General features: G+C 38.4%; 1 protein-coding gene across 1 annotated transcript; it reads left to right on the top strand.

Moving 5' to 3' along the window:
- Positions 1-664: 664 nt before the first annotated feature.
- On the top strand, positions 665-1915 carry LOC149156175 (uncharacterized). The gene has a single exon (XM_089444665.1). It carries the CDS (start codon positions 665-667, stop codon positions 1913-1915), a length of 1251 nt encoding a protein of 416 aa, XP_089300791.1.
- The last annotated feature ends 9523 nt before the right edge of the window (positions 1916-11438 follow it).

The following is an 11438-nucleotide window of genomic DNA, read 5'->3' as shown; positions in this document are numbered from 1 at the left end:
CTCAATGGGATAAGGACATCAGCCATTCTCATTTCAATCAGGAGGAGGAGGGGTTCGGGGACCAGAATGTCGAAGGATTGGAGACAGAGATTATTCAGGAAGGGCAAGCTCAGGAAGTACCTCAGTACAGTGATACGAACAAGGAAGTGGAGAAGGACCCTGTTAAAGCTAAAGAGGGGATCTCTGGGGAGCCGGTAGCTGCTCAAAAGTGCAGAGACTCTCTCCCCTCTCCCATCTTTCTCTCAGATCCAATCGTTGATAGACAGCCTGATAATTCTCCCTCTTTATCTTCCATCCTCAAAAAAGGTCTAAGCGAAAATATTGTTGTAGCTACGGTGGAAACAGGCATAGAATATTCTTCAGCTGCCTTACCTTCCCTAGATCCGCCTTGTGAAGCTGCCTTGTCTCATCCTGCCTCCCCTCTTCTCCAAAATCCATGTCCTTACAATCTTAGATCCCTTGATTGTAAGCCTGTTATTTCAGATTCTGTAGGTGGTATAGGTCAGCTCTCCTCTCATGGCCATTCCAAAAATAAAAGAGGAAGAAAGTCTAATCTAGCCAAGGCCAAAATGAAAGCAAAATTCGATGTAGCTGATGGGAAACAACAGTCCATCACCGGGGTTCTTAGAGCGGTGCAGACCCCTGAAACTGGTATAAAATGATAATGACATCATGGAATTGCAGGGGTCTGGCCAGCAAACCTAAAAGACTGGCTCTCAGAGATTTGATTCATAGTTCAAATTCAGAGATTCTTTTTTTGCAGGAGACTTTAGGGAACGGAGCTGAAGTAGAACTGTTGCTAAATGGCCTCCTTCCTGGCTGGAAATTCACAGCAGTAGATTCAGTGGGTCATTCAGGGGGCTTGGCTATAGGCTATAAGGAAGGGAGAGTAAAGGTGATTAATCAGTGGGGTATGAAACAAGTGATGGGCATGGAAGTCCATTTCCCTGACTTTGCTTTGCCAATTTCTATAATCAATGTATACGGGCCCTGTCAAGGAAGGGAGTTTTTTTGGAATGACTTGATGTCCAAATCTCTGTTGAAGACAAAATATTTGGTATTGGGAGGAGACTTAAATTTTTCTGTTGGGAGAGAAGAGGCTTGGGGACCATCGGCCAGGGAAGATCCGTTGACATACTTCTTCCTAAATCTTCTAACGGACAGCAACCTCATAGATGTCAATCCGATAAAACTAAAACCGACATGGAGGAATTGGAGAGCTGGGGAGGCTAGAGTGGCGAAAAGATTGGACAGGTTTCTCCTCTCTGAAGAATTAGCCACAAAGGTTCCTATTTTCAGGCAATGGGTTGAAGAAAAGGGGTCTTCTGATCATTTTCCTGTTTCTCTAGAACTCTCCTTCCCCCCTCCAAAGCCTCCGGCGCCTTTTAAATTCAACTCTACGTGGTTGCAAGAACCTTCTTTTATCAATCTCTTCAAAGGAACATGGATACACCCGGATAATAATTCAAGAGAGGATAAAAGTTTCCTGTTTATGGAAAATCTCAAGAGACTGAAAAAAGCGACAATCCTCTGGGCAAAAGAGAGAAAGGCAAAGCAGAATGAGGAGCAGCTCAAGATAAGTGAAGAACTGAAAAACCTAGAAAGCATAGAGGCGGATGGATATGCTACCCAGGCTTCAAAGGAAAGGATCCTATACCTGGAAAAACTTCAGAATCAAATTCTATTGGCAAAGGAAGAAGAATGGAGGCTTAAGAGCAGGGCGATTTGGTTAAAAGCTGGAGATGAGAACACCAGCTTCTTCCACAACTATGGAGGAAATCTGCAAACACCATATGGAGCCTTAAAAACGAAGAAGGGGAGGAAATTTGGTCCTTCAACTCATTATCAGGTCTTGGACAAAGACACTTTCAGAGGTTATTTGCAGATCCGGGTGAGGCTACCATTGCTGAGGTAATAAAGACAGCCCAATGTTTCCCAAGATTTGTTGAGGAGGAAGAAGTAGAGGAGATGTCAAGTCCGGTTTCAAAGGAGGAAGTAGAGTCAGTAATGAAATCTATGGCAAAGGAAAAAAGCCCTGGGCCAGACGGATGGACCATAGAGCTTTTCCTTCATTTTTTTGATTTGATTGGTGCAGAAATTACTGACGTTGTTGAAGAATCTAGGAAGAAAGGAGAAGTCTACAGTCCTTTCAATGCTACTTTCCTAGCCCTCATCCCAAAGAAAGAAGCTCCCGAGACTTTTGAAGAATTTAGGCTGATTTCATTATGCAACTACTTATACAAGATCATAGCAAAGGTGATAGCAAATAGAATCAAGCCCATTCTGGTGAACCACATCTCTATGGAGCAGTTCGGGTTTCTATATGGAAGACAAATACATGAGGCCATCGGAGTAGCCCAAGAAGTCTTACATAGTGTCAGACAAAAGAATATGAAGGGTGTAGTAATAAAAATTGATTTATCCAAAGCATACGACCGGATAAACTGGATTTATATTAGGCTGCTTCTAACTCACCTGGGGTTCAAACATGACTTTATCCGATGGATCATGGGGTGCATCTCAAATGTCAGTTATGCAGTTTTAATCAACGGATCAGCATCACCTTTCTTCAGAGGTCAGAGAGGCTTAAGGCAAGGATGTCCTTTGTCTCCGTTGCTTTTTCTCTTGGTGGCAGAAGGCTTAAGCAGGCTGATCCATAAAGCTAGAAGGGAGGGGAAGGTAAGAGGTATAGAGGTAGCAACCAATCTATTCATCTCTCACCTTCTTTTTGTCGATGATATTTTGATTTTCTCAAGCGGAGCTCCTAACGAACTTAAGGAATTAAAATCCATTCTAGATTTGTTTTTGAAAGCAACTGGAATGCAGATAAATCCTGGGAAATCTCAGATGTCAGTGGCAGGAATGGATAGACAAGAGAGGATTCATCTGCAAGCTTTGTTTCCTTTTCAATCTAGATCTATGGACTCCTCTTTCAAATACTTGGGGTTTTGGCTAAAACCAGGTGCATATAAAAAAGAGGACTGGAACTGGCTGATTGCCAAGATTGAATCCAGAATATCTCACTGGAGTTTCAAGTGGCTCTCCAGAGCTGGAAGAATGACCCTTATTAAATCTATGCTTCTGGCCATCCCAGTCTACTGGGCAGCATTAACCTGGGTACCTAAAGGAGTCTTGGAGAAAATCAGAAGAATATGTTGCAGATTCTTGTGGGATGGCTCAAAGGAGAACTTAGTTCTTCCTTGGGTGGCCTGGGACAAACTGGCAAGACCTAAGGAATGGGGAGGTTGGGGAATAAAGAGGCTTCCTAATTTTAGTATCTCCTTGGCAGCAAAATTAGGGTGGCGATTAATATCGATGGAAAATTTATGGACTAAAGTGGTGAAAAGGAAGTATATAGAACTAGCTCCCTTGGAAGATTGGATAAGGAGCCCCGTGAAGAATAAGAAGAATGTCTCAGTTATTTGGAAAGCATCGGTGGAGGCGTTCAAGGTGATTGAACAAGGCCTGGCGTGGAAGATAGGGAATGGCAGGAACCTGAAGATAGGATTGGATCCCTGGGTAGGTTGCAACGAAAAATTTGCACTATCCCTAGGACTTATCAGACATCTAGGAAATATGGGCATCTCTACTCTAAACCAGGTTGAGAAGGAAGTCCAATCTACTATGTGGGGTCAGGCTTGGAAAGATGGGGAAGATTTAGGAATAAACATTAGATGGAGGAACGAATGGAACTCCTACATCCAAGAACTCAAACGTACCAATGTCAGAATAAAAGATGGTCCGGATGCACTGATATGGGCTCATGGAGAATCTGGAGAATACTCTCCAAAGTGTGGATATAATTTTATTATGTCAAGGAAAGGATGGGGCGACCCTGAATGGTGGTCGAAGCACATTTGGAAGCTAAAGTGTCCAGCCAAGGCTAGACTTTTCTTCTGGTGTCTGTTAAAACGGAAAATCCCAACCTGGGATATTCTACAGTCAAGGTATATGTTCGGTCCAGGGAGATGTCCTTTGTGCAAGTCTGATGAGGAATCTATTAACCACCTCTTTATCCACTGCACTGAATCAAAAAAGATTTGGGGAGAAATAAGGAAATTGCTAATCATTCAGGCAGAATGGGGGAACGGATCCTTGGAAGATGTTTGGGGCAGCTGGTGGAAAAAATACCCTAATGGGAACATGAGAAATCTTCCTCTCATATTCTGTTGGGGGGTCTGGATAGCTAGAAACAGAAGTCTTTTTCAAGAGAAGGAAACTCCGGCAAATGTTACTGCCATCCACTGTGCCTCCATCTACTCGTCCATCCCTGTTCCTGAAACTAATATTCAGCAAAACCACCACAAGCCTGTAATCATTAAAGAAGGTATCCCCTGGGCTTTTTTTGACGGATCATCTCAAAACAATAGGGCAAGAGCGGGAATGGTAATCCACATAAATGCAAATCATTCTTTAAAAGCCTCTGTAGGCCTAGGGTCAGGATCTAATAACTTCGCTGAGCTGTCAGCTCTGAGATTTCTCCTCTGTTGGCTTCTACAGAGAAACATCCTCTCCATACAGATTTTCAGAGACTCCCTAAACGTCATAAATTGGGTCAATGGGAAAAGCTCCTGTAAAAATCAAATTCTGAAGCTTCTGTTGGAAGAGCTGCAGAGGCTAAAATCATCATTTCACAGCCTCTCCATTAGTCACATTTACAGGGACAGCAACGCCTCTGCGGACCTGCTCTCCAAGGAAGGATTGCAGCAGGATATGGGAACCTGGAAAATTGTCGAAGATCGGCAGGGACAGATCCTTTCAGCCGATCAGCCCCCTTTCGCTCTTCAGCACTGAAGGTTTTTCTCTTTTCCGCCTTTTCTCCTGCCAAAGCTCTTCTGGCGCTATATCGGTATCAATGTTTCTTCTCAAATACTTCTATTTCCCCGCCATTGGCTTTTTTATGGGCTCTTTGTTCTTACAGCTGCGTTTTGGGGATTTTTTCCTCCTTCCGAGGAGTCATCATACGCTGTTTTTATGGTTCTTTTTAATTGGATGCTCTCACAATAAAATGCTGATCAGTGTCACTTATCAGAATTCCAAAAAAAACCGTTTTGCCTGCATAAGTCCAATCTAACGATATGCAGCCGCAAAGGTGGGTTTGGGATTGCTGATCAATGCCATTAGAGCATTTTTCTTCTAGTGGGATAAACAATTCAAAGAAGGTCAACAGGAGCAAGCATGATGCCGATGTGCTAGCAGAGTTGAAGATCAGTGAAGCAAGCATTCAGAGTTTATATATAAAAGGTACTCAGTTGTTTCTTTTGAGGTCACCCAGATAGAATTGGCAGAAAGCTTTGGTTTCTTATCTGATTGCAAGCAGTCAAACAGAAATATCTGAAATGCTCAATGCATATGCCTTGTAACTTTTTATTTCCTTAATAAAAAGTTAGTTTTTCTTCGGAAAAAAAACAATTAATATTTAATTAATTAAAATCAATATAACAAGTATAACAATCAAAATTAATAACAATTAAAATTAAAATTAATAACTAATAATGAACCTTAACAAATAATAGACATTTAACTAAATAAAAATGAATATTGAAATAAATTTAATTGTAAATTAAAAACCAATAAATAATGAAAACTAACATAACGATCGTAACAATCAAAATTGAAAAAAAAAAAGAAAATAATAATAATAATAAAATAAATAAATAAATAATAAATAAATAAAACAATAATATAATTAATTAAAATAAATATAATTGAAATAATTATAAAATTATTTAAAAATTAATACAAACATAATTGATATAACCCTAATGAAACTAATATGACAGTAACCCTAATTAAGATAATAATAGTTATAAAATGGATTTAAAATCCCTATATGTCACAAAATATAATTAAATTAGCATAATATCATAAAACTATTAAAATTATAATTAAAACATAATAGAATAAATTAAAAATTAAAAAAAATTAAAATCTAATATCTGTCGGCTTAGCATCTCATCTCTATTTATTTAGAAAAATGAGAACAATCTTTCTATAATATTTCACACCCTGAAGATGAACCACCATTGCTGGTTCGAAACGTCGATGAGAAAGAAACCTAATGCGATGTATCCGGAAGATCTACATAATGATGAAACTCGCAGAAATCTCAAAGACAAAATAATCAGAAGATGTGTCAAGGAAGATGAAATGCTTGATATTCTTAAAGCATGTCATGATGAGCCGTGTGGTGGACACTTTGCTATCAGGAGGACAACCTATAAAATACTTTCTTTGGAATATTATTGGCCATCCATCTTCAGAGATGCAAAAGAATATGTCAGAAGGTGCGACAGCTGCCCAAGGTTAGGGAAACCTGCTCCCTCAAATGAGATGCCATTACAACCTCAGGTACTTTTCAAACCCTTTGGAAACAAGGCTTTATACTTTATTGGACCAATCAATCACCCATCTAAGCAGAAAAAGTATATATTGGTATGTACTAATGATGTCACCAAATGGATAGAAGCCAGAGCATTACTTTTTGCTAACAAAAAGACAATAGTTAGTTTTCTTTTTGAGGATATTTTTAGTCGCTTTGGTGTTCCAAGAGAAATTGTGACAAATCAGGGATCTCAATTCACATCCAAAATGATGGAGAGGCTTATGGAAGAGTACAAGATCAAGCATAGGAAATCCACTCCCTATCATCCACAAGCAAATGATCAAGTGGAGTCCACAAATAAAGTGATTGAAGGAATCATCACCAAGACTGTACATATCTACATAGAAGAGATTGGGCAGAAAGGCTTCCTGAAGCCTTGTGGGCCTACAAAACTACATGGAGGAATACAACGGGACATACACCTTATGAACTTGTTTATGGAAAGCAAGTCCTGTTCCCCATTGAGTTCCAAGTTAAAACTTTCAAGATGGTAGTTAAGTTGGGGATGGATCTATCAGAAGCTCAAAAGCATAGATTGGAGCAGTTGAATGAACTTGATGAAATCAGACAAGAAGCAGTTCAAAGGACTAGTCTAGTTCAGCAACAAAGAGCTAAGTGGCATGACAAGTACATCAAGGAAAAAAGGTTTCAAAAAGGAGATTAGGCATTGCTATTTGATTCAAAGTTCAAGGATTTTCAAGGTAAATTTCAAACTCATTGGCTTGGGCCTTATAAGATTGAATTTTTTTTTAGTAATGGAGCAGTAAAAATCAGAACCATAGATGAGCATCAAGCTCTTCTCCTTCTGAATGGTCATAGGTTGAAGATTTATCGAAATCCAATCTTAAAGGAGGAGTTTATCAAGATCTTTCAAAATAATTCTAAAATGAAGTTGGTGAAGAAGAATCATTCTTCTCCACCAACTTAGTCTTTGTTCTTTTTATCAATTCCAAAAAAATGAAAATAAAAAAAATGTATAAGCTTGAAAACCAATCACTAATTGGCATCCTTATACAGAAAATACAGGGTGAAAATCAGAAGACTCTAACACCCTATATTTTCCAAAAAAAAAAGAAGGTACTTCATTTTATTCATGGTTTGTTTTATTCCATTCCATTTCATTTCTGCAAATTTCAGTTCCTTTCACCACCACATTCCACCAATAAAATTTTCTTCAGTATTTCTTCATATCCACTTTTCATCTCCATTCTACCATATTTCATCCATAAAGTCACTTTATATTCATCAAGTCATATTTCATTCATTGTGTTACATTTCACAACTGTTCTCCAATTCCGTAGCTATTTTGATTCCGCAGCTAATCCTGTTCTGCAGCCAATCTGACTCTGCAGTAACAGTTTGATTATTAGCCAAGAAAAATAAAAATAAAAAGCTAGATGTAGTTATTGAAGGAGAAATATTTTGAAGACACATCAGAACCTAAGCACCTATAAAAGAAAACAATCAAAGGTTAGAAAATGGAAAATGTATGTTTCCAAAGGTGAGAATAAAACCTATTTCAAATAGTATTATAAAAGCATAAGTTGTATAACTTGAATAATCACTACTCCTTAACATTTCATAATGCGATTTGATTGTTGTCATAACTCCACCATGCCTTCCAATTTAATCCTTAACGGTCTCATGATTTGACTCCAATTTTAACTCATACTTCACTGTACTTTCCTACTCCCCCTGTTTAAACGGCTAATTAGGTGAATGTAACCCAGTGGAATATGGCTCTTTCACACACCGAGTTTCCCATTTTCTTACTCTCATAGCCTTCTTATGAACGCAAAGCACTCAGACTTCATTCAGTTTTCGGTTCTGTGCATGAGTAATACTCTGCCTCCACACAGTCTACGTGTGCACCAGTCCTTACGTCCTCCACACTGTTCTCGTGCATACGCTCTTCCTGCTTTGTATACCCTCCATATTTCATTCCACAACCATCGATTTCCTCCATAGTTCTCTGGTATTCCATTTCCGTCCCTATAACTACTCTGTTCCCATATAACCACCGTTTACAGAGTTTCTACACAGTGAAGAAAAGAAGAATGGGTCTCATTGTAAGATCAAAGCCCATAGGAGTCAAGTTTATGGAGGGATACCCTCAGTTGAAGGGGACATTGAAGAAGGCTAGTTGGCTGAAGTTTATCATGAAATTCAATGGCCATCACAGAGAAGTCACCAAAACATTTGCAAGGTCTTTTGATGGGGTAGAAGTGGAAATTGGTGATATAAGGTTCTCAGTGACTAAATCTTCCATTGCAGCTGCAACCAAACTTCCAAAAGATGGAGAAAGGTGGTTCAAAAATAAGGAATTCAATGATGAGGCTTGGAAAGTTATTCTCTGAAACCTAGGTATGGATATCTCAATTTTCAAAAGAGGAATTCCTATCTCAACATTAAAGGATAAATGGAGTAGTTTGCTCTTGATTATTCAGAAATTTATCACGTGTGAGGGTAGATATGGTTCAATGTACATGTATCACATAAGGTTGTTGATGAACTTTTTGGAAAACGGGACCATCAATCTTCCTTACTTTCTGTTGAATAGCTTAATGAAGATTTCAACCACTATTCAAAAGAAGATAGAAGATATAGAACCTCACATTTACCACGATGGTCTCATAAAACTTTTAGTTGAAAATCACTTGAAGGATATGGGAGACACATGGGAAAACTTCCTGATCAAGAACTTTTTCCAAGATCCACCTGAGTTACCTGAAGGGAGTTCAGTAAAGAAGAGTAGGAGGAGAAGAACAACTCTAACAATTCAAAATACTCCTACCAGTTCAGCAAAAGAAAACAGTGAGGAAGAACCTCTCTCTGAAACTCTAACTAAGATCATGAAGCAAACAAAACAGAGAGGAAAAATAAAAAGGAAAGTTGAGGAAATCTATCAAACTCCTGAGCCTTCATCAGAAGAGGAACAATTGCTCTCTGAGAAATTAGTCCACATTAAGGAGCAGTCCAAGAAAGAAAAAGAAAAAGGGAAAATAAGACAGGTCATAGAAGAAAAGAACATAGGCACACAAAGTCTAAGGAGAAGCTTTAGGCTTAAAGGCAAAATGAAGAAAACACAGACAAAAGAAGCCCAATTCATAGACTTGGGAGGGGAGACTCCAACTCAATCACCAGATAACACCTCATTTGAGCAGAGTCCACAATATTCTCCTCAACTAGACTTTGAAAGTAGTCCAAGAAAAGCATCTCCAGAGATTGACCCAGCTTAGCAACAAATCTATGATTATATTGAATCATTGGAGCAAAAGAACACAACAGCAGAATAGGGGACTTCATCTAACTAGCCAACTACATCACGAGAAACTCTGATTCACTCACTAAAGTAAGAAATCTATGAATTAGAGGTCTTAAAGAGGCATATTCAGAAGGAAAATGAAGCTTTGAAGGAACAAAACAAGCTGGACAAAATCATTCATGACAATACCATGCTTCATTTAGGTCTGTGGCATAAGAAAAATAGAAAATTGAAGAAGAAAAATAGGAAGCTAAGCAGGGCCCTCATCAACCTTAAATATAGATTCCTTATGAGAAAGTCTAGAATGGTAGTGGTAGCAAAGAGAAACAAGAAAAGTTTGGATGTTCTAGCTAAGGTTTTAGAGCAGATGCAGTAGAAGAAGGATTGTTACAATTTTGGTTGCATGAGGACATGCAACAGCTTCATAGTGGGGGTATGTTGAGTTCTAAAACTGCCTCTTTTTCAAGCAATTTCTTCATCCTTCTTCCTTTGTTTTCCCATGCCAATGCATCCTAAACCATCAAAAGACATTGCATGTTGCTTCCAGGAGTACATTTTAGTGATTTTCAAATTATAGTATTACGTGTGTTATTTGGATAGGGTTTCGTTTTTCAGCTACGGAATGTAGCCACTTTCCGCAACTAACTGGCCATTCCGCAACCATCTCCATACTTTTGTAGGTTACAGGTGTCGATAGAAGAAACGAGCCATATGGGTAGCTAGGCAAATGTCATCACATGGATGGATTGCTATCCATTTAATCAAATTAGAAGAGAAAGACCCCGGTCAAAGGGGAGTCGACGAAGAAGTCCTATAGCAGCTAGAACTCTATTTTGGCATGCAAATGAATCCGAGGCATGTTCCTGAAGTTGAGGATGTCGTTTTCCACCTTCTTGCCACCTACATAACCAAATCCAACATCCACTATTCATAGATTTACTGTTCAAGCCAACCAAAGACTAAATTCTTGGATGCACTACCTGTTCACGTGTCTGCTGTAGAAGACTTTTGTCTTTAAAACTGTTATGAATTTTTCCTATAAATTCCAACGTTTGGAACGCAGAACTAGTTAATGTTTTATGGTGATGAAGTAGTGTAATTTCCGTTTGTAAGCATGAGACATTCAGCACTTTGTTTTCAATATAAAAAACTATGTTTTTTCCACATGGATACCTGAGCGTGTGAAGTAATTTTGCATTGATATTCCTAGGCCGTTCAAAGGACCCCTGCGTGGTCGAGGTTATTTTTCATTTCTATACATTTCCATTTGTTATTTTCTTTCATTCAACTATACATTTATTGTGTTTTTCTTTATGTCTATAATCGTTTCTAACACTGCGTTCATTGCAGCTTTTGTCACTTGTTTATACTAACTCAAATAGGTGCATTCTAGTTTAGAAATAGTTCTTTAGTTTCTCTTATGCTTTAGCTTCTTAACTATAGTTTTAAATTGTGTCAAGTAGCATCATTTCTTCTATTGTTCCTTAGTTTTTAAGCTTTTGAATTTAAGTTGTTTCATGCCTTTGCTTACTAGATAGTCACTCATTACATAAATGAATGTTTCTGTAACCTTTCGTTGATGGTTTACCCTCAAACTAATTGGTGAAATATGGAGTTTATGAATGAGATTTTCTTGTTGTTCAGTACCTTTTCCTTCTTAGTGTAGTCACTCATGTTATAAGAAAATATTTCCAGAGCCTTTCGTTGATGATTGATCTTCAAACTAATTGGCGAAGTGTTATGTTTATAAATGAGATTACTTGGTGTTCATTAGTTTAGAGTTAGATA

This window comes from Pinus tabuliformis, chromosome 9 (assembly GCF_031772625.1).
Source record: "Pinus tabuliformis cultivar Carrire ecotype Pingquan chromosome 9, CPIR1, whole genome shotgun sequence".
In the NCBI taxonomy this organism is placed as follows: Eukaryota; Viridiplantae; Streptophyta; class Pinopsida; order Pinales; family Pinaceae; genus Pinus; species Pinus tabuliformis.
Note: the sequence above shows the minus strand (reverse complement) of the source record. Positions and strands in the feature narration are given on the sequence as shown.

Bases quoted from the DNA above. Each gene is read 5' to 3' on its own strand.
- LOC149156175 (XM_089444665.1), top strand. From the start codon at position 665: ATGACATCATGGAATTGCAGGGGTCTGGCCAGCAAACCTAAAAGACTG.